This window comes from Poecile atricapillus, chromosome 2, assembly GCF_030490865.1.
Source record: "Poecile atricapillus isolate bPoeAtr1 chromosome 2, bPoeAtr1.hap1, whole genome shotgun sequence".
Classification (NCBI taxonomy): domain Eukaryota; kingdom Metazoa; phylum Chordata; class Aves; order Passeriformes; family Paridae; genus Poecile; species Poecile atricapillus.
In genome coordinates, this window is record NC_081250.1 from 81,002,413 (window position 1) to 81,025,832 (window position 23,420).

Sequence of the window (23,420 nt, forward strand, 5' to 3'; positions counted from 1 at the left end):
AAAAAATCCACTTGGGCTGTGATGCACCCGAAGTAAAAAGCTCACCCCTGAATGCATATGGACCCCCAGCTGTTGAGGTCTGAGTGTGACTGCAAAGGAGGAAATCTGTGTGCTGTGCACTGTGCTCCTGGCAGCCTTACTTTAATGCCCCTGCAATGACAAGTGTATCAGCCCAGAGGTGTGAGATCAGAGGAGGAAGGGAACCCAGGCTTTGGAACACAGCAAGAGGGACCAACAGACAAGGCTAGGAAAGGGCTGCTGATACCAGGTGAACTAGAAGTAGCAGGACGTAAAGGCAGCTAGGTTAAGGGTCCGAGGAAGATGTGAAAACTTGGATTTAAGATGATCAATTACCTCTAGATTAGAGGATCTAGAGGATGAAATTACTCAAGTAATTGAACCTTTGAGGGGAAGTTCTTGCTGATGACATCCATGTGCCATGTCAGTGGTGCTGGGAAAGACCTGCTGGCTGCCTCAGATCGCTTTAAAAAAATCCAGATGCAGTCTGCTGCTGCAGTGATGGGTGGATGTTGCCCTCCCGTGGTGAACCCTGCATTTTCCCAGAAGTCATGGGGCAGGACATGAACTGTAAGCCTCACAGACCTCATTTCCAAACACACCACTAGGCCAGGCTTTTATTTCCCAATGGTTACCAATGCACCATGATTAATTTGATCAGTGTTTGCCACCCCAAACCTTGTCATTATTCAGATGTTTCCAGAGCCAGACAACACACAAATTATCAATATGGGTATTTTCACTGTTCTGTCAAGCACAAATTTAAATACTCTTGCTGTGAACCTGTACCAGTTTGAGCTGAAGTTGCTTAATTAATTTGGTTTAAAAGTTCCAGTTGCATGCTGTGATGAAAGCCATTTGTCCTCCAGCTGCCTCTATGCAGTACTGATAGTGCTAATGCCACATATTTGTTATGCTAAAGTACAAACCCTTGAAAAAAATAGTAACTTCCACTTCTTACAATTTTATCAAAGTCCCGTTACCAAGCTTCAGACTTCCATACTAAGACGTAGTTGAACAAATATTTATATATAGAGAGCAGAAAATGTTTATTTCCTCAAGCAGGATCAGTAATTTCAATTTTCAAATTGAAAGTATTTTTTTCAAATTTCTAAGTACTTTGTCCTGTGTTCCTTCTGTATTAAGCAGCAGTTTACAGTCAAAACCTGTAACTATGTGGGGCTTAGAGGGTAAAGGGGGTTCAACCACACCAAGGGACAGAAGATTAAAAACAAGTAAAATTGGAATAACTGTTTTCTCACTTCCTATCACATGGACAACTTCAGTATAAGGTGAAAGGGGTACATTAGTACAAGTACACTGCTCCCTTTTAAGTTCTACCTACAGCTGTTTTCCTTTTGTATTAGCAAACAAAGTAAGAAATGGCTCTACATGAGCCCACATATTTATAGGTTTTTAGAGTCACACTTACATCCCTGAATAGATTCAGAACGCCAGAGCTTGGCAGCAGTAAACAACTGTTGTTGTCCACTGAACTGCATCTAAATGAAGCTAATTTTGGAAAAGGCAAAAAAATAATGATGAAACACCCACTACTAATTTTTTATCAATGACATTAAAGCTTTGCACTATTTATCCACAAACAGTTCTAGAAATAAAATCAGTCCTGTAATTCGTAAATTTCTTGTTTCTACCCTTCTTCCTCTGTCAACAGTCACTGAAGGGTTTTGTTTGACTCAAAGGTAGTCACAGCAAAACCAAATTAGAACATGACCTGCTAGCTGGCAAACAGAGGCCAGTAGAGCTTCCTCTGCCCTATGTAACACAAGTCATGCTCAGTTGGTATTTGTAACACTTCCTTCACTTTGGAAATCTTTAAAAAAAATTGCACATTAATTCCGGTCTGCCACTAGGTTCTTACTGATAGTTTCACAGGCAAGGCACCTTACTAATCAATTTTACTCTACTACTCTAGTATCATACTGGGGACCTTTTGAGTAAGTGCACTGTGGTACTACAGACAAAGTTCTGGGAAAAACTCTCACTTGGCTGAATGTGTATAACCCTGGGAAAAAGCCCTCCTTAACTCTCAAAAATCAGGAAAAGGGCAACAAGAGAAAAAAATTGAAGCAACTGGAAGCATGGAATACAGTTCCTTTAAATCTTCAGACTGAAACATCACACTTAATATATTTAACATATGATAATTACTGGAGGCTTAAATAATTAGTTAATATTTAATTAAAATAAATAATTAAAATAATTTCTGCTAGCTTAATCAAAGAGTGACAGACCTCTTAAAATGAGAATCTGCGCACTTTCCCCATAAGGAACAATGGAAAATGACTAATTACATTTTATTGCTGCATTATTTATGTTTTTCCCCCTATACATTCAAGAAGTATTTTCTATTAATATTCACCCTAAGAAAAAATGTAACAATGCTTCTGAAACAAGTCTTGAAATCACCAGTGCTAAATTGTTTTATTTCAAACAACTCGCCATTACAGTATGTGAAACAAAAAGTGTCCAGAATAAATAGCTGAAGATGAAGCATCAGAATACTACCATCTTCGCTACTGCTGTGGCCCCTTAATGTTTCCTGCTTTTCAACCTTCACTCTTCAGATTCTCCAGGCCTACGGATATCATCAATCTTCAGGATCATTCTAACAACCTGAGTTGCCAGAGAAATCTGCTGTTTCTTACCAATCAAGGTCTCTATAACATGCTGCTTCTTCATATCTGCCAAAAGGAAGCCAAAGAATTAGACACCCTCGTGAAATCTAGATATAACACTTAACCTACAAGTGTTAGTAACTCACAATAATAAATTCCACCTGATTTCAAAGAACATTCTGAGATTACTACTCTTGGCCACTGTGGTTTACAAACATAATTTGTACAAACTAGACTTTTACATCTGGGTTCTCACCAAAGATCCTAGGATACTAAGATAGAACTCAACTAAGAGTGTGCTTTTCAAAAAGTAATGCAGATTTGTAAAAAGCAAAATTTCCATACACATATATTAAAAGCACCCTAAAGGCTGAGCAAATGCTAAAGAAGTGAAAGGTCAAATGCCATCAAGCAGGAACACCTAATCAAAGAAGGGTTATGAATGTACAGTTTACCACATTCTTTTCTGAAAAAAAACAAGAGTAGGTAAGATGGTGGAAAGTGTAGATCCAGTTGAAAATAAGGTTTTATACACTGGCTTCTTAGTCGTCACTTATTTGCTCCAGGTTTATATATGCAGACTTATATAAACCTGTATGTGAACATCATTGTCTACAAATATTTCCAGCCTTTTGTTTACTTTGCCTCAAGCTGTTTCTCAAAACAACTGTTTCTAGGACTGCAGAGTAACCTGGATCACTAAAACTGCAGTATTTAAAGCACAGCTTGCTTGCATCAATCTAAGAGCAGCCTTCTTTCCTGTACTACAATACCAGTCAACATCCTCAACTTTTCTTGCCACCAAACAGAGGTTTTCAGACAATTAAACATTTTCCTCATGGTAGACATACATATACTCTCCAAGCACATTCCCATTTATTATGGCAAGGCACAAGATTTAGGATAACCTGAATGATGCACAGGTTTATTAAAACCACAATGAGCATTTTGATCTTTTGAGAAAGAAAATATTTTATGCTTCTCCTTCTCCACATTGCAGTTCTTACCATTTGTTCCTTTCTGCAAACAATCTATGCCCAGGGCAGGATTATTTTCTTTCACCTGCCTCGCCCGCACTTCAGTCATTGTCTGTATTGGATTCATACCACTGTTCTCCGAGAGGGCCATGGGAATTACCTCCAGGGCATCTGCAAAAGCTCTCACAGCATACTGTTCCAAAGATGGACACTAGAGGAAAAGAAACTCAAATTCATAAGCTATTAAACTCCAATGTTAGTAAAAGCACATTTTCCTACTAGATATAAATTACAGACACAGAATAAACAGATTTTATTTGGAATACAGCAACTAAGCAAATACCTCTGAATGGTAACTACTTGAAAATTAAAAAAAATTAAACTGCACCTAGCACAGAAGGAAAAAAAGTACTGCTAATGACATTTTACAGAGACAGGAAGGATAACTTTTAACACTGGTTATCACGGAATATCAGAAAGCACATTTTACTGAACTTCCTGGAAAATCTTTGAAGTTCTTCTGGAACCTCTTAAGGCAGGCTCAATCCTTCATATATTAAAGAAAATTTTAACGTTAACATTAAGAAAACTTTCCTTTCTTACCTTATCTGCTGCCTCACTGACTGCCAAGGCACAAGATATTTCAGCTGCGCCACCACCATATACAATACGATTGTCACGAACGAGATTCCGGATTACACACAAGGCATCATGAAGAGAGCGCTTTGCTTCTTCAATGATCTGGAATTACAGAACAGCATGTGTTTGACAATACACACATTTGAAGGCTGTGAAGATGCTGTTCCTAATACACACATGGGAACTGCAAATAAATGGTAAGATTTTTTCATGGCTCCAATGCAGCTCTACTATTGCTATGTTATACTACTTAAAAATAGAGGATGTTAGACATCCAGTGGCAAAGAAGGAATAAAAATATACACAAAATTATATTGTCATCTGTTAAGTCTAATTTGAAATAACAAAAACATACATGGCAAGGTTTACAATCTTGCATATTTACAAGACACAAAACTAAGACACACTGAACTTTAAATGCCAACATTATTTTCAGACTGCAGTTTCTATCAACTCCCAGCTTCAAGAAATGTAGATTTAACAGAAATGTTAACCTTTAAAGCAGTATTTCTGCTTTCCTAAAATAAAATTTCAGACTCTTTTTTTTCCCCTACAGTAGGACTTGACCTATAATAAATACAATTTAACACTAACAGTGCAACTAAAACCCAGTTTAAGTACATAAGCATTTAAAGTGGTCTGAGTTCTGGGGGACTGGGGGCTATAGAGTGTGGGGATATAAGGTCTGCAGTAGTTCAGAGTTTTTATTTTAGATTATTTTAACTGGACTAAATCAGAAGTGATACAACTAAGTACAATAAAACCAAATATTTCAAAGATGCTTGTATATCTTTACACTCATAAAAGTGACCGCGGCATGAGAAAAAATAATCAAGAGCATCCACAAGTAAAATTATTTCCGTATTTATGAAATATATGGTCTAATAGAAAACAGAAGTTTTCACTTAAAGACATAGGATGTAAATCTAACAAGTTCTGACACACAGTCCTGACTGCCTACAAGCCTTACCCCTTCCTATTTGCCCACACTGCAAGGAAAATTCAGACCAAGTGGAGAAGACTGTACTAATATGGTTCTCAAAGCAACTACACATTCTGCAACTATGTATCAAAGCAAGCATCTCACCATTTTATTTCCTCCTCTAATGAAAATGGTCACAGCTCTGGAGTTCTGACACTGTTCAATGAGGAGCATTCTGTCCTTGGTAGTTCCAAAGGAGATCTCTCGGACAACACCCGCAAAGCCCAGTTTCTCTGCTGTGAGCTCGCAGAAGCGAGGCACGATGCGCCCTCCTGTTGCAATGGCGATTAACTGAAGTTTAACAGCCATGAGTTATTTTAAAAGAATTTTTCAATCTAGTTTTTCAGAACATAACACTAGCGTAAAAACATCTGTCAAATGCCTACTCCAAAAGGTTATCTTCCCTTCACTTCCAAGTACTTCAGCCAATGTTTTGCTTCTGCAAACAGCAGGACAAAAGCACAAACTTTCCTAGACACCTGAAACTTTTATTAAGTAATATACGTATGCTCCAATTATAAACCATAACCCCCTTCATGGTAGGTTCTTGTCACAAATCCCCAGTGATTTTTCTCCAATACCCACCCATATACACAGTTATGCAGTGATATGCCTGAACTTTTAGCTAGTACAGCCTATTACTTCATAAATGTTTTAACAACAGAAGTATAAAGCCCAGTTTTACTTACTTCTATTTCAGGTCCACCAACCCAACGAACAGCAGGCAGCTCATTCTGGAGCAGCAAGTGATTTGCCTCATCATCAAAACCCCACTGGCAAATGGCAAGGTTTGCACCAGTGTCTTTTATCTAAAAGCAACACAAATCATCAACCTTTTGATCAGAGCTAACAAAGGAATGAAAAACACTCTTCATGGTTTTTATTCTCCCTATTTTCTCTAAAGGCAATTCTCAAGAAGAGCTCTCTGGTACACACGGAGATCAAAATATATTTTAAACCATGTTGGTATCTCTTTCTTACATTAAATTAACTTTGATTCATAGCATTACAACTGCTTGTATGTTGCTTCCCACCAGGATTAGCAGCTCATTTAGAGGAACAAATCAATGCACTATGCTGTTTTTTTAAAGGCTATGAAAAACAAAGAAAACAGAAATAATCCTGAAGGCTACCTGCTTCACCATCTCTTCAAACTTCTCTTTTTCGTATTTCTGCAGTGCCTTGTAATCATCCACAGATGTAACATCAAGCTTGTGTTTGGTTTTAGGCTTAGGTGGCTCAAATGGACAAGTAAGGATTGCAATTTTAGCATCTTTTAGCTCCTGGCAAGTAAAAAAAAAAAAAAAAAGATGATTTTTGACCTCATTAACATATCTTTCTTGTATTTGCAAAACATACAGATGTATCTTTATAAACACAAACATAGGAAAAGACGTGACGATCATTTGACTTATTCTACAGTTAACTAATTCTGTCAATAGTCTCAATAAACCACTAACAGCAAATTCCATAGCTCCAAGACACCGTTTAAGCCCTTAACATGTCATACCTTATAATGGTTCAATGTTTAAAAAACGAAAGAAAAAATCAGTTAAACCATCCCTATCCACTGTGACCACTGAGACTACTACTCATCTTTGTAACAACTTTTCAGCCATTACATAACTGGTATTTTCTACCAGTCTTCCTTCTTACAGGATAAACACTGTCACCTGCTAGATAAATATTTTAAAACAGTAGTAGTACACTGCCCAAAGACTTGGAGACCTTACCTATGCCAAACATAAAACAAGAACCGCTTCTGTTAGGAGTGCTCCTAACAGGACAACACAGCAGCTCATAATGTTAAGAATTTTGACACTGCATTGCACTAAGCATATTAAGCATACCACACACCAAGGGCAATTGTTTCTACATAACACAGAATCCTGCACCAGGGTAGCAGTACAGTACATTAATTCCTCCCAGTACAGTAATTCCTCCCTTCCACCGCAAGTTCTCAATATTGTTGGTTGTAAATTCTAATTCAGTCTCTTCCAGTATGGAAAATTTCATGTTCCTTGCCTCTTCCTCTGTTGATACATGGGTGAAAAGCCAAGCCAAACCACAACTGTGTAAATATTTAATATATACTAGGGCAACATTTGAGGTAGGCTAGAAATTCTTATTTAAGCCATTACACACAAGAGACACACACACAGGCATCACTTACTTTAGGCATCTGTGGATGACTGAAATCTTTATCCACAATCACTCCTTTAACCAACTGTGTATCTTCCAGTCTACCACCCACTTTGCCTTGTACTTTGATCAACTCAAAATCAACATCTTTACGTTCCATGTCTGCTACTGTCAGTACAGCATTCACAGCAATCTCTGCCATTTGCCTATGACAGCGGTTCACTCTAGGTTTGAAAAAAATATAATCAAGTTGTACCCCATTTCCACAATTTGGAAGAAAAAGGTGATTCTATCAATCTTAAAAAGCAAGAAGTACCACTGTAGTAATCGACTTCTACACACTATATTAAAAGAGGTGGTCCTGCTTGTTTGTTCACAGAAATAGAAGGTGCTGGCTATGGCAGAAAACAGAACACACAACATGGTCAGTGTGAGGAACCTTTATCAAGGGAGTCTCAACACAGATTTTGAACAAGTCAGGAGAACTAAACTACTAAAGAACCTTCAAAAAACAGAAACCACTCATAAGACAATTCTGCAAAGGAGGCCCTTCCAATGTCTGAATTTATGAACTATGCACAGAACCCATAAAGGAAACTGAACCATTTTAAGTTAAAACTTTTTTAGTGGGAAAAAACCCGAAAGATGACATGCTATTACTTTTAACAGATTTACATTACTTTTTGAACCTGTTATGATGCAGAAACCTGGAACTATCAGGTTAGAGTGAAATTGATGCTGCAGCTGTTCAATTTCATGGAATTGACCCTTTGGTGACAAAGGACTCACAATTTCTTATCCCAAGACAGGAGTCCACTGAGGAATTAGGCAAAACAAAACATAGAAGAGCCTTCAGCATCACTCCAATAACACAAACAATTAAAAAATCCACCAAAACACCAGGATTTCTCCTTTACAGGCAGAGGGTTTTCAACAGAAGGATAAATATTCATTCAATATTCAGTTTTTGTGACTTACACTTTAGAGCCCAGAGTTGTCTTTGCTGTCTGGATCAGAGGCTCAGTGTTCTGTGGATCAACTGGGAAGCTGTCACTGATTTTGTCTAGATGCTCAATGGCAATTCGTGCTGCCTGCTCATAACCATCTGCTATTCTGATGGGGTGAATGCCTCGATCTAGCAGCTGCTCAGCCTGTTCCAGTAATGCCCCAGCCAGAACTATAAAAAAAAATAAAAGAAGTTTTACTCTTGATTGGAGCATAACTTTAAATATAATATCAACAGATTAAAAGGACCACTTTTTGATTTTTCTGCAAGATTTTAAAAATTCAAGGTTTCCTAAATAGCAAAAAACCCCATGAAAAATCCCTACCTGCTTTGCTTAGCAAGAAAACCACATTATGTTAAGAACAAAATGAAATGCAGGGATCGAGGAAGGACAAAAGAGATTACAGAACAAAATTATGCAGAAAACTTTTGAAAGTATCAAGGGGGCTCTCAGCACTACCTTAAAATGTAACCAAACTTCAAAAAGACACAAAATACTTCTTCCTGATTAGAAGACTTCTAATACAAGAACTGACAGGAATACTGCAAAAATAAATACTCCAAAGAAGTGCTACAGAAAAGCTACTGTTATTTCTCACATATTTTTTTAATAGCTGAAGCAGCTTGATTTTAAACCTGAAAGAGGAAGCTAAATTTAAAATACTTTCTTACCAACGACTCCAGTAGTTCCATCCCCAATCTCATCATCTTGAGATTTAGCCAGCTCCACCATAAGCTTGGCTATCTGGTGATCCACATCCATCATATTCAGGATGGTAGCACCATCATTTGTCACAGTCACCTCACCATCCTTGTCCACCATCATTTTATCCAAGCCTAAAAAACACGTGTTCAAAGGATGAAGGAAAATTTTGAAAATCCCCCCAACAATTACTAAGAGAGAACCACTAGAAGTTTTTCATTATTACCATTGGGCCCAAGGGATGTTCTCAGAGTACTTGCTACAGCCTTTGCTGCCATTATGTGAGACTGTAAAACAAAGGACAATAAATTAGAAATCAGCAGGGAGCAACAGAAGCCGGCAATACTAAAAAATAAGGCACTAGAATTTTGCCCATCATAAAATCATCGCAGGATGGTTTGGCTTGGAAGGGACCTTGAAGATCATCCAGGTCCCACTCCCTGTCAAGGGCAGGAACATCTTCCGCTAGACCGGGTTGCTCAATGCCCCATTCGACCTCCCCATGAACACCGCCAGGAATGGGGCATCCACAACCTCTCTGTTCCCGTGTCCACTCCTTTTTCCGTCGGGATTTGTACAACAGGCACTCAGCCCCGGCCTTCCTTCGGCGGCCGAGCTTCAGGCGGCGGTCTAAGGAGGGGAGGGCAGCAGTGGGGAGCTGGGCCGGAGCCACGGGGAGGGCCGCGCTGCACCCACGGGGGTAACGGCCCCAAAGCCTCGCGGCTCCGGGGCGGATCCACAGCACGGAGACTCCACGGACGCCGTGCCGCGCATTCCCAGCCCCGAAGCGATGCCTTCTCTCTTCCTCCACACCTCCCCCGCTTACAAGCCTAGTCCAGACTCCATTCCCATTCCCATTCCCCTCCCCCTCCCCCCGCAGCACTATGGTACGGCACGGCACAGCATGGCGCGGAGCGGCCCAGCCAGAGCGGGCCTGCGGGCAGCCCCGGCGGCCACCCCGCTCGCTCACCTTGAGCGCCTCCAGCCCCATGAGGCGAGTCTTGCGCTCCTGATCCTTAAGGATGAGGAAGGGCCGCCCATACTCGTCAAACGCCAGAGTCCCCATAGCTGACATGGCTACACCGCCAGCTCCGACTACAGCCACCCCCGCGCACCGCCCGGAAGCCGCGCCCCTCACGACACCACGCACGGCGCCGCGCCTGCGCAACTGCCACAGCCACGCCTTATTTCGCGGGCGGGACCCTTGTGACGCCCCCAGAAGAGCTTTCTGGAAGCCGTCCGGCGCTGGGGAGGGAATGTGGCGCTCGCTGCCGCACCTCCCGGCTCACGGGGGTGGGGAGGGAAGGAGGGAGTATGTACTGGACGGAGCGGAGTACGGGCGCTGGGCGCGGTGGTAGCGTGCTGCGCCGGGTTACGTGAGGGCAGAGGAGGGAAGACAGACACTCCGTGGAAAAAGCGTGCTCGGCACTTCTCACCGGAGCGCCTTCGGAAAGGTTTCGGTCCCCCACCCCTTCATAGCAAAGTGGTACTGCCCTTCCGTACAAAGTTTGCAGGCTGAGCATAACTCTGGGTTGAGCATTGGCGAGTTGGGGTGTACCAGGAAAAAGTTTGTCCGCAAAGGAATAACGGTAACTCCTGGATGTGTCCCCATCGCGGACTCCCGGGAGGTCTGTGGTGGGGAGGTCCTTGCTTGCGCCGCCCTTGAGCTGATTTGGGGCGCGCTACTCCCCTCCCGCATGTGGAGGGCCAGGGGTTTAAATAGAAACCGTACTCCTGCCCCATCGTGCCTCAGCTTTTTAGCTGCTGTACCATTTCCCTGGGATCGGCTGAAGTGGTGCTATACGGTATTTTTTTTCAACTCTCTCACGTGCTTGCTCTTTCCTACAAGATACTGACTTGTTTCAAGTGACCGAAAACAGTCTCTGTCCGTCCCCGGGCGCGATGTCCCAGGCGCTAGCGAAAGAGGTCCCGCAGGAGGAGGGCGAGAGGGGCTCGCGGAGAAGCAGCTGGGGGCTGCTGGTCACGGCGGGTGTGGGAGGGACCTTGGTGGCCCTCTATGCTGTGGCCACCCCCTTCGTGACCCCGGCCCTGAGGAAGGTGTGCCTGCCCTTCGTTCCTGCAACCGCCGCTCAGATCCAGAATGTGCTGAAAATGTTGGAAAACAGAAATGGCTCCCTAGTTGACATCGGTAGCGGAGATGGCCGCGTTGTAAGTTGTGGATGTTGCCTTCCCTTTAGATCACCTCTTTAAAAAGTGCGAAATGCTGGAGCTGCGTTTTCTCACACTTAAAAATGTCTTGTCTTTGGCATCCGATGGCTGTGTCAGAGTCTTATGAAAAGGATCAAAGCTGAGAAAGAAAATTCGAAGTTTTGATGAGTAATAGATTTTGCTGCAGCCTTACCTGTAGCTTGACCAAAGTAGTGGACAAAATGTCATTGTGATGACTGGAGGGAATCACAGTGCATTCACTTGAGAAGATGCAATCAGAGTCTTGGTACTGATTGACAAATAGCTGTGATTCCACAAAGGTGTGTAGCTGCAGCAAGTGAGGCTGTGAGATTCTTAATGTATAAAGATGATAGAAATGCGAAAAGAAATGGACAATGAGTGATGGATTATAAAAATAAAAATCCTGGTGTGGTTAGAACTGTAGTCTTCACATCTTTGTGCTGGCTTCGCTACTTCCAAATCCATGTGGTGAAACTAGAATAAACACCAAGAGAAATGGTGAGAATCATGAAAGAAAAAGTGATGCTGTGTTTCCATAGTATTGCTTCAGCCCCAATTTGTTAAATGTGATGAGGATATAGTGGAGAAAGATGTGGTTTGATTTTTCTTTTGTTGCTGTGATGTTTTGCGTGCTTTTTCATAACTATCTGCTTCAAGTCAAATTTAGCAACGGGGTGGTGGTTTTTGATGGAAACATGCAAGTTCTTGAATGCTGTCTTTGTCCATGTTTTATGTGAATGAGTCAACTATTTGTCCATGTAAAAAAAAAATTGATTTAGAACCCCAAATCTGTGAAGATTGCTTGAATTGTACCTGCATAGGAAAAGACGAAAAAACCTAGGCATGAGAGAACTGCAGTGTCTGATGTTCTCTCTGTTCATCATTATGGCTGCTGACTCTCATCAGAGGTATCTAATTTTAATAGGTACTGTGTCATTAATTCTGTATATTATATAGGTACCTAAATGGAGACTGAAGATTATTTGGAAAGCTAGGTGCCTAAAATTGAGCACTTGGTGTTTCCTTGATGCATGTGTTCTGAAAAAAGTCAGTTCAGATGCTTTTAATTATTTAGCAATTACTCAGGTGTAATCGGTGGATAAATATGAAAATAATTACATTTCCAAGTGTGGTAAAAATGTCAGATTCTTTTGGTGAATTTGCAAGTGCTCTGTATGTGAAGGAAGATTCATTATTTTAACAGTGCAAAATATACAGTCCAGGTAAGGCTGTTTGAGAAGTTCTGTTAAGAAATGTGTACTTCCTGATTTTACCTTGCTTGTTTTGTAATTGATAGTTCATCAGGCAATTCCTGATTAGAAGTTGGCAGTAACTGTTTAAATTATGTTTTAAACCTTTATTCTAGAAATCACTGCATTTTTAATTTTTTTTTTAAATGTAGATCAACAGATTACTTTCAGACTCTTTCTATTGGTATGTCATTTTGATTCAGGGGCTGCTCAAGTGCCTATCCCTCACTGCTTTTCAAATAAGTGGTCTAATTTTGAGTGGTTTTGCTTGCGAGTTTCACTGTTCTCTCAGGGATCAATGTTGGTATTCTAATTCCAAGACAGTGTCATTAATGTGTTAAATTGAACTTTTATGTAAATCAGAGATGTACTGCAGTCCCACAGCTTTGCCCTGTGAATGTTTGTTTTAATTTTGTTTGCCTGACTATATTTCAGTTGGACTAGTAATAATAGTAAAATGTAGTTTTGAGTTTTTGTTCACTATGTAGCTAATCTGTTGGGCATTAAAACCAAGATGACTTAGAAAAGTGCTCTTTGATTTGTATTTTAAATAAAACTGTGTGCTCCTGTTTAGGCGAATAGACATATATGTTTCTCAGTGAAGATTTATTTTCTTTCTTGTAGGTGATAGCAGCTGCAAAAAAGGGATTCCAGGCTGTCGGTTATGAATTGAATCCCTGGCTAGTCTGGTACTCCAGATATTGTGCCTGGAGAGATGGGGTACATCAGAACACCAAATTTTATATTTCAGATTTATGGAAGGTAGGTAGTTGTTGTGGTTTTAAAGCAGTAACTAAAAAAATTACTAGAAAACTTACTTATTTCTTGCTGTGAGATGTGGATTAGAACAAGAGCAAAACAGGCTTAAAATTTAAAAGGAAGAAAGAAAGTTTATTAACAAAACTACAAGAATAAGAACACCAGAATAAACCTCCAGAAAACTCCTTTATCCCCCACTCTCAACCATTTCCTTGTTCACATGACAATATAGAGACAAAAAACTTTGGAACTTTGGTGTTTAAAACAGTCCCAATTCCTGCTAGAGTCTTTTCATCAGCCTTTGTAGAGAAACAGAAGTCTTCTTCAGCTAATCTATGGAGTTTCTCACAAGAAAGCTATTTCTGTTATAGCTTCCTATTTTTCTGATGCCAGCTGCCCCGAAATCCTGTCATCAGTTCACTCCTCCCATTTCACATCACTCTGAGGTGTGTATGGGTCAATGAGTCTAGGGATGTAATTTTTTAAGGATGAGTTATTCAAAGGTAAAAGTTTTCTTCATCTGTCTCTGTGAGCTTCTCTGGAAAACAGAAGTTTTCTCTTTGCCTCTACAATGGCCACAAATCTTCAACTATTACTTCTTCCCCCTCTGTTCCAGCACCTCAGTGTATCACAATTACTCTACCTTTTGCTCAAAATCCACACTTTGAACACTCCATTCATCCCAATATACTCTGTCATGAATTAAAGGAGTTTTTTCAGAACACTATTGTCCATCTCCATAGCTTTACAGAAAAATATTTCAGCTTATAAAGCATCTCCTTATTCTCTACCTCTTCTGAAGCTTAATTCTTTTCTTTACTGTCTCTGATAGTTTATAAAGTCTCTTTACACGTTGATTACTCTTTTTTTCTTTCTCTGGAAAAAAGGATTAATCTGCAAATCTCATCTGGGTAATAAAAAGGTTAAAATCTTGCCCAGGCTTTGTAGATGGTTCTATGATCTCTGCCGGAGCAGCAGCTGGAGTTGTCTGCGGTGGAAGATTCTTCATGGCTGCTCTGGAGAGTGTGGTCACTGTCTCAGCCTGCTGCAGGTCAAGAGCTTTTTCTTTTCTTTACTCTGCAGTCTCTGGTGAATTCAGTCACAGCAGAAACTGCAGCCGAGCCAGGGACCGGCCTCGCCTGGCCAGAGCCCGGGGCAAGCCCCCCGCAGGCCCCATCTCCTGGCTGGGAGCTGCGGCAGGCTCAGCCCAGCCCCAGCCCCGGCCTGGGCAGAGGACAGGAAGCCAGCTAAAGCTCAGTTACCTTTCACAACCAGGAAACAAAGAGACAAAGAAATTCCCAGGCTTAGGTCTTAAGGTGGTGTTCACAGGTTGATCTCACTTTTCAATGGTTAAAACTGCTATCAATTCTTAGAAATGGCCAGCTGTTGGCTAGGAGAAAAACTCCCATCAGCCTCCAGCAGTTTTAACTTCCTTAGGTGTTTCTCTTTGTTTTCTTAAATTCCAATCTATCACAATAGTGAATGATACAAGAATGAACCTGGGATGATTGAGAGATTTTATAAATTTGGAAATACTTTCCTGAAGGAGCTGAAATGCTGTCTGACCACAAGATGCTGTATTGGCTTTGAGCAAAGGACTTGTGCTGGGAGTCTGGTGTATGCTGTTCTGCTGCTTTTGTGCTTTATTCAAGTGCTTCCTTTATCAGTAAAGCCTCCTTGAGCAAGCCTGGGCCTGATGAATTAAGTGTGAGGGGTTTTTTTGGCTGTGGGGGTGTGTGTGTGCAGAGAGGAGCATAGGAGAACTTCATGGCACTGAATAGAAGAACTCAGTCATAAGAATGCCTAGAAAGTTTTTATAGCTAGCTAAGATTTAACAAAAGAAGGGGGAAATCTAAAGCATACATGATTTTATCATATACAGGAGTTGTGAAAATAACCCTTTAGTTATTAGTAAAGTCACATAGGTATTTTCTAAATTAATGCTTTCTGTGCTTCTAGAATTGCTATTCCATATTCTTGGCCAGACAGTAGAAGTTTGTTGCTGTTCAACACTATGAAGTTTTCTTTATGTGGAAATTCTTGGGATGAAAAGTTGGTAAGGGATTTCCTTACATATTGAACTGCAGCTAGAGGGATTAGGAGAAAAGAATGGCGAGAGTTTCTCTAACTACAAATGCCATTTTCAGTAAGATTTATGCTCAAATTTTATTTCAGGTTTCTTTTTCCCATTATAGAAATGTTGTTGTTTTTGGAGTACCTCAAATGGTAAGCTTACTTTTTACTTTTATTATATTGTTGTTGTTTATTTATTATACTGTTTAATTATTTGTTACAAAATTTAATTATTTTAATGCCAAGGCACACAGTATTAATACATTAATCTGCAAAATGAATCAACCTGCAGGTGGTCAAAGGTATAATAATCATAGAATCATAAAATATTAAGACCTTAAACATTATCAAGTCCCACCCTGCCCTGTGCATGGGATACCTCCCACTAGACCAGGTTGCTCAAGGCCTTATCCAAACTGGTTTTGAACACTGCCCAGAACCTCCCTGGGCATCCTGTCCCTGTGTCTCACCACCCTCACAGTAAAGAATTTCTTCCTAATGTCTAACCTAAATTTCCCCTTTCAATTTTTACTGATTCTCCCATGTCCTATCTCTCCAATTCCTGATGAAGAGACCCTCTCTAGCTTTCCTGTAGGCTCCCTTCTGATATTGGAAGGTTGCTATGAGGTCTCCATGCAACCTCTAGTTCCAACCCCCCTGCTGTGAGAAGGGACACTTTTGACTAGATCAGGTTCCTCAGAGCTCCATCCAACCTGGTTTGAGCAATTCCATGGCTGGGGCATCAACAACTTCTCCGAGCAACCTGTTTGATTGCCTCACCCACCCTCATGTGAAGAATTTCTTCCCAATACTCAATCTAAACCTACTCTTAGTTCAAACTTTCAGTTTGAAGGCCTTCTCCCTTATACTGTTGCTACATGTGCTTGTAGAAGGACCCTCTCCATCTTGTAGGCTCCCTTCAGGTACTGGGAGGCTGCAGTTAGATCCTCCTGAAGCCTTCTGTTTTCCAGGCTGAACAAACCTATTCTGTCATCCTGTGCTTCTGGATTGCTTGTTCCTTTACTAAGGCGAGATGAAGTGAGTGAAGAGCTTTATATGATGCCATACTATACAGCATACACTAGAAACATTTCTGCAGCAGTAACAGGAGGCATAATAAACCTTCCTGTTCTGTGCTTTTTTGTTTGCTTGATTGTTTTTTCAATGGCACCAGAAGTAAATCTCTACTTCAGATTTCAATTATAACTCGCATTGGAAACTAAAGTGGATATGGGTGGGATATTAGTGAGCACCATGATTTTCCTCATGTTGCCAGCCCTGGATGTTACGTGCTCCCTTGCCTGAGTTCCGGCAACGAGCATTGGAAATGTTTGGGTTTTTCAGTCAGGAATTCTGCCATTGCACCGAGGGGAAAAGTGCTGGTGAGGAAAGCTGGCTCAGTAAACTAGGAATAAACAAATGCCCTGGGAAAATGTGAGTAAAACCAGCAGAAATACTGAGTTAACTTTTAAATGTAATAAAGCGGGATACATTAGTAATAGCTGTGATAGAAAGGGTAGGTATAGGGCTCAGAATAACTTTTGTAGATCCAGTAAATACTAGGTTAAATTCCTTCTGCAAAAGTACTGCCATAAATGCAACAGATGCAAACATATGAACCTCTGTATTTCCTGAGCATTTGTTTGCCCTTTAAATTTACTTTGGAAGTTGTTAATGCTTAGCCTCCTGAATGACTAAATTAATTTTCTAGAAACCTTAATGCATTTCTTTTTTACTGAGGAACAGTAGATCACTTTAGCTTTTTTAATAGTGCTGGTCTGATTTGATGCTTTTGCACAGTGCTTTTATTTCATATCTAAGATTAGCTTTAAAATCCTGAGTTTATTGATCTTCAGGGAAGACTAAGACCTGTCTTGTTCTTGCAAACATCTGGGGTGAAGATGTGTTTGTTTCAAAGTTATTGCTGATAGATACTTAACTTGTTCAGGATAGGATGATGTAATTCTTGCCAAGTGTTCATGTTTGCAGCTCCTGTTTATTTTAACTGATTATATACTGTACAAAAGGTTTACTAAACTATATGTCTATTTTGACACACCAAAAAATTCCCCTAAACCCTGGCTTCACATAAAATACAGTATGATTGTAACACCTAATGTAACTGATATATTTAGCTTAAAATCTAGTTTGACTGGTTCAAGGATATTATTATTTTTGGCTAAATTTGGCTGAACTATTAATGATGTTTTCTAATTTGTGCCAATATGGACATACAGTGTCACTAATTTTCATAATTACTCCTAAAAATTAGTCCATGTCTATATATTTTCTGTAACAATAGTTTTTCTGGTGTTTCAACTCAGTTTTAGATAACAAAGTGGGGTTTTTTTCTAGTTTGTTTAAGATGGTAGTAGGCTTATTTTTTAGGTGTTTAAGGCAGCAATAATGTTTAAAATCATTTGCAGTGTGGATGAAATCAGAGCCTTAAAAATACTTGGAGGTAACTCCTTGGTACATTTGATCTATGGCTGTAATTTTCTTAAGATACTCCATTGTTAGCCTAAACGTAGCTATAATAGGATATTACATCAAAGGCACACCCTGCATGTATGTGATAGTGGAAGCTCTTTGAAGCCTTTGGAAATACCTTTTCTTTAGTCAGTCTTATTTTCTAATAATATTCTTTTGGGTTTTGTTTTTTTTATCTTTTTTGTGAAATTTTATGTATTTTTGTCTCTGATTTAAATTCAGCTATATTTCTAAATAACTATTGCCCTTTAAGTTTTTTTAAACATTTATACATTACATCGTGATAACCAAAGTAAATAGTGTTTTACATGTTACAGAAGTAGCCTGTAGAGTTTGCCCTTAAAATTACTCATTCAGATAGGTACAATATGTAAGAATAAAAGGACCTCCAAATGGATTTGGACTGCTGATGTACTTAAATACACCATCAACCTTTTCCAAAGGACAAAAGTGGCTAGATCTGTTAGGTTTCTTTTTTTTTTCCTGGAACATAATCACTATCTAGGATGGAAAATAAATTTAAGTCTGCATGTGTTAATTCATTTCTCAATCCATGACAGAATTTGCAAAGCACTTACTAGAAAAAGAGCATCTGACTGGTCAGGGTGTTGCTCTGTTCTAGAAAACTAGTGATGCTTCCCCTGACATTCATATCCTCTCAGTTTCTGTGAACAGAGGAAAGCTGGACTGCAGGTGTTCAGCCAAAGAGAGTTGCATAGTGGTATATGAGACAGCTCCCCTTAGCAGCCTGCTCTCTAAACTGGGGAGAGATGGATTTGGTGGATGGACTGTTCAGTGGATAAGGAATTTTCTGGATAACTCCATTCAGAGTGTAATGGCCAATGTTTCAATGTCCAGATGAAGATCAATTACAATTGGTGTCCTTCAGGGGTCTGTATTAGGAGCAGTCCTGCTTAATATCTTCATCAGTGGTATAAAACAGTGAGACTGAGTGTACTCTAAGAAAAGTTTGTAGATGACACCAAGTTGAGTGGTACAGTTGACATGCCTGAAGGACAGGATGCTGTCCAGAGGGGAGCTGGACAAGAAATGGGCCCATGGGAATATTATGAGGTTCAACAAGACCAAATGCAAGGTGCTGCACCTGGGTCAGGGCAATCCCAAGTACCAGGCTGGGGGATGAGCAGATCAAAAGCAGCCCTGACCAGACGGGCTTGGGGTGCTGGGGGATGAGAGACTGGACATGACCCAGCCATGTGCACACACAGCCCAGAAAGCCAAACATGTCCTGGGCTGCATCCAAAGCCAGCAAGGGAGGGAGGGGATTCTGCCCCCCTACATTGCTCTGGTGGGACCCTATTTGGAGTGCTGCATCCATCTCTGGGCACCCCAGCACAAGACAGATGTAGATCTGTTGGACTGGGTTCAGAGAAGCCCCTTTCCTATGAAGACAGGCTGAGAGAATTTGGGTTATTCAGCCTGGAGGAGCATTGACTCTGGGGAGACCTTATTGTGGCCTTTTTAGTAGGGTGTGTAGGGACAGGACAAGGAGTAATAGTTCTAAACTAAAAGAGGGCAGATTCATATTAGATATAAGTAAGAAAAAATTTATGAATGGGATGGAACACTGGAATGGGTTGCCCAGAGAGGCAGTAGATGGGGACTGGATGGGGCTCTGAGCAACCTGATCTAGTTGAAGATGTCCCAGCCCATGGCAGGGGTGTTCAGCTGGATTACCTTTAAAAGTCCCTTACAATCCAAACCATTCCATGATTCTACATTCTGTTTCATGGAATGCTGCTGAAGGGATTCACATGCATATATGTTAATATATAATTTTATATTGACTTACTTGAGCTCAGTTTCAATATTATTTAACATAACAGTATTTTACCATAGAGTGACAGCAGAATGTTTGCTTTGGGTTGTTTTCTGTGTGATGTTTTGAGTGTCCCAGGATCAATCTTGGTGTTAGACTGTAAATTTTGAGCAGTGATGGCCTCTGAGTATCACACAAGCTCATGAACCTTGGGGTGTCATAATTAGCATAAATTCCAGGGGCTGAACTTTCATTCCCTCAGAGGAGAATCCCACTGAAGAGAATTGTGAATTGGAAATACAAAGTCTTTTCCCTGCAGTTTTAATTGGTTTGGTTTTGTGTTTGTTTTGTTGTTTTGGTTTTTTTTTAATTTAAGGGATAATTTATAGGTTTTGATTTAATTTTTGGATCTTAAAGTTATGATTTCCTTGATCTCACCAATTGGGGCACAATAACCATTTTCTGGTTTTAGATATTCTTTGTCAAGGCATCAAAGCCAAAATATGTGTCATGATTACTTTCCTAAGATTTTTCAAAAGAAATTGCTGAAGTCTTGGATTTCTCTTGAGCACCTGAATTAGATTCTAGAGAGAATGCTTCTGTTTGTTACTGTTTCTGAGAGGTTCTTCGTGTAACTCAACAGATGCCACAGCTGGAGAAGAAGCTGGAAGAAGAACTTGAACGCCATGCCAGAGTCATTGCCTGTCGCTTCCCTTTCCCTTGCTGGATTCCAGATCATACTACTGGAGAGGGAATAGACACTGTGTGGGCCTATGATTTGAAACATTCTAGAAGATGTGAAACAAAAAGCTTGGAAATTACACCAGAGACAGAATCTTAAACATCTAATTTGACTTCTTACAGAAATTTTTGGCTTTGACTGGACCTGTTGAAGATAAGATTAATGTGGAGAGAATCCTGGCATATGAAGATGTGTATTCACTATAAAAACTGAAGTACAGTGGTTGTCTGAAAGCACACAAAGGTTACTGAAAAGGTGTAGTTAAATGACTTAATACAGTGTCCTGGTTTAACCCCATCTAGCAGTGAAGTACCACACAGATGTTCACTCACCCATACTCCCCCAGTAGGATGGGAAAGAAAACTGAAAAAAAAGGTCATACCCATGACCATGGATTGAGATAGGAATAATTTAATAATTGAAATAAATTTACTACTAATAATAACAACAAGAGAGGAGTAAAACCCAAGAAAGCTGAGTGATGCACTGTACCCTTGCTCACCACCCACTGATGGATGCCCACCCCATCCCATAGCAGTCCCTGATCCCTCCTTGCCAACTCTCTCCAATTTATATACTGGACACTATGTTCTATGGTGTGGAATATCCCTTTGGCCACTTGAGCTCAGCTGTCCTGGCCATGCTTCCTCCTGGCGTCTTGCATACCTCCTTGTTGGCAGAGCATGAGAAATTGAAAAGGCTTGGATTAAGTACTGTTCAGCATCAAGTAAAACCATCAGTGTGTTATCAGCTTTAGTCTGTTCTAAATCCAAACCACAGTGCTGTACCAGCTATCAGGAAGAAAACTAACTCCCAGCTGAAAGCAGAATATGTAGTTAGTCAAAATTGCAAAAAAGTTTTTATAGAAGTGGAAAACTTCAATATGAAAAAGCAAATTAGGCTGGTCTGTAGAATCTGGCTTGAAGAGAAGTTGGGTGCTATTTGGGATGTGTAGTCTACAATGATGCATGTACCCATGCTTTTAGGTTTTTGATGTGAGGGGACAGGAAGAAGTTAAAACATAAACCTACAATGAAGATTTGAAATGGAGCATAGTTTTGTCCTGAAAATGTACACAAAGCAGTACAAGAAAGGGGAAAATGGGTGTGTAGTGCACAAAGGAGAGGTGATTTCAGCCTTGCATAGAAAGGCACAACTGTGAACATGGAGACTCTGTGTACTGAAGAACACCAGTGTCTGGTAAACAGTCTGACAGCCTTTTGCTGCAAGAATGCATGAAGTATCTTGTAAAACTGCACTAAATTCTTTCTATAATGATTTAAGTGTTATGATTGTTCCACAGAGATAGAGTGACAGGACAGGGATAGAGTGGTTTATCTAAAATGCCTGAATTTAATATCCCAGGGCCATAAAACTAGAACCTCAGACAAAGTAAATCTGAAATTATTTCTAATGAAGAGACTAACAAAGGAGAAATTAGCTAATTAAGCAAAGTTCTTCCCTGAATGATCATAAAGGGAAAGAGGAGGGAAAAGTATTTTGATCTATTGAATTGTGTTGTCATCTGCAGTGCAGTGCTCTGACCCAGGTTTCTACAACCTGTATTCATTAAATTTAGCTTGTAGGAAATGAAGCTATTATATACTTCTCTCCTGTATTTGACTATATATTTTTCTATTTCATTAACCTTTGCCTGTTAAAAGGTAAAACTGAATTTCTCATTTTTGTCTGTGGTAAAGGTTTTGGGATGTGCTCTTCCTAGTTGCTACCTATTGCTCCAGGAATACTTTTTGAGGAGGACACAGTAGAATTAATGATTTGATGGCCTGAGCTTTAGGATTACTAAGTGCTGTCCTCCAGGCAAAGAGAGATTTATGATTATTTTAAAGTAAAGCAGAGAGCTGTTTCTTGTTCAGACTATTTACTTTTGGGAGCCTACACTGAATTAGGCAGTAGTCTGAAGGTTTGGGATTCCTTATGATATAAGGAAATGTGCTGTATTTCTTGTTTCCATGGCTTAAGTGTGAAATGGAAAGCAAAATGTCCTAATTTACACAGGAGGACTGGGAAATAATTTTGTTGACATATTGTCCTTTTCTATCATTTGCTATGTTCATTTGATGGTTTTCAAGATTCACTACTTTACTGTGACCAGTTATCACTGTCTGGATTATATTGATATACTTCCAATTGCTGTAGTAATGTATTATGATTTTGTTGATATGATACTTCAAAACAAAAAATGGTTTCTTCTGAAATTCTGAAAGAGAATTACCATAATCATATTATAATGTAGTTCTGAAGCCAAAAGGAGGAAACAAGCTACACATGCTGTTCAACACCAAAGTAATTTAGGTACACAGAAAAACATATATTTTATCTTTGTATCTTCTAGTAGGATCATTTGCCTTTTGGGAGTTGTGTTATTTTTTTACTTGCCCTGCCAGATTTTAGCAAAAAAAGGTGTTACAGTGCTGAATGACTAATGCTTTCCTGAAATACTGAAGAATTTAATTTGTTTATAAGTAGTAAAAGGTCAGGGTGATAATTAAAAATGTTTTCTTTGTTCTTTCCCCCCTCCTTTTTTTTTTTTTTTTGTAGTGATGTTAGCATTCAGGAACACATAACCATGGAATGATTATATGAAGGTACTTTGTTAAAGAGCTCTGGGTGTCAGAGGTACACATACCCAAATCTGACCCAACTTGTTTTTGAACATGTTTTTATACTCTATTGTTATATAACTTACGTATCAATTATTAAACTTACATTGTTCTATTGTATGCACTGATTTTACCCAAGTATCTCGGTTTTGGGAGACAGGTGTCTGCTAGGGAGGGCAGGAGCCTCCTTTGGAATGAAAAATGTAGATGTCCTCCCTCCAAATAATGATAATCCTGAAATCAAGGGGCTTTCAGGCATTTCCCCAGAGATCTGGCGATAGGAATAACAGTTCTTTACTAATATTTATAACCAGGTAAACAAACAACAATAACTACAGCATTAACAAGAAAACACAACCAGGGATCTCATGACAGCTTTCTCAGCTGAGACGAGAAGGCATGGAGG

General features: G+C 39.9%; 2 protein-coding genes across 6 annotated transcripts; one reads left to right on the forward strand and one right to left on the reverse strand.

The window, feature by feature from the left end:
* Positions 1–2,438: 2,438 nt before the first annotated feature.
* CCT5 (chaperonin containing TCP1 subunit 5) lies at positions 2,439–10,257 on the reverse strand. Its single transcript, XM_058831663.1, has 11 exons — positions 10,077–10,257; positions 9,333–9,393; positions 9,076–9,240; positions 8,376–8,574; positions 7,429–7,621; positions 6,389–6,538; positions 5,945–6,064; positions 5,361–5,546; positions 4,238–4,375; positions 3,665–3,845; positions 2,439–2,723 (listed from the first exon to the last, which is right to left on the reverse strand). The coding sequence occupies exons 1-11, from the start codon at positions 10,179–10,181 to the stop codon at positions 2,596–2,598; spliced, it is 1,626 nt and encodes a 541-aa protein (XP_058687646.1). The 5' UTR covers positions 10,182–10,257; the 3' UTR covers positions 2,439–2,595.
* A 104-nt stretch (positions 10,258–10,361) lies between these two features.
* On the forward strand, positions 10,362–23,134 carry ATPSCKMT (ATP synthase c subunit lysine N-methyltransferase). Of its 5 annotated transcripts, none has more exons than XM_058831683.1 (5): positions 10,362–10,749; positions 10,956–11,275; positions 13,171–13,308; positions 15,481–15,531; positions 20,292–23,134. In XM_058831683.1, exons 1-5 carry the CDS (start codon positions 10,707–10,709, stop codon positions 20,487–20,489), a joined length of 750 nt encoding a protein of 249 aa, XP_058687666.1. In that variant the 5' UTR covers positions 10,362–10,706; the 3' UTR covers positions 20,490–23,134. The 5 variants fall into 5 exon arrangements, with proteins under 5 accessions (XP_058687666.1, XP_058687668.1, XP_058687667.1 ...); XM_058831685.1 differs by having other exon boundaries at positions 10,362–10,592; XM_058831684.1 differs by having other exon boundaries at positions 10,362–10,560.
* Positions 23,135–23,420: the final 286 nt, after the last annotated feature.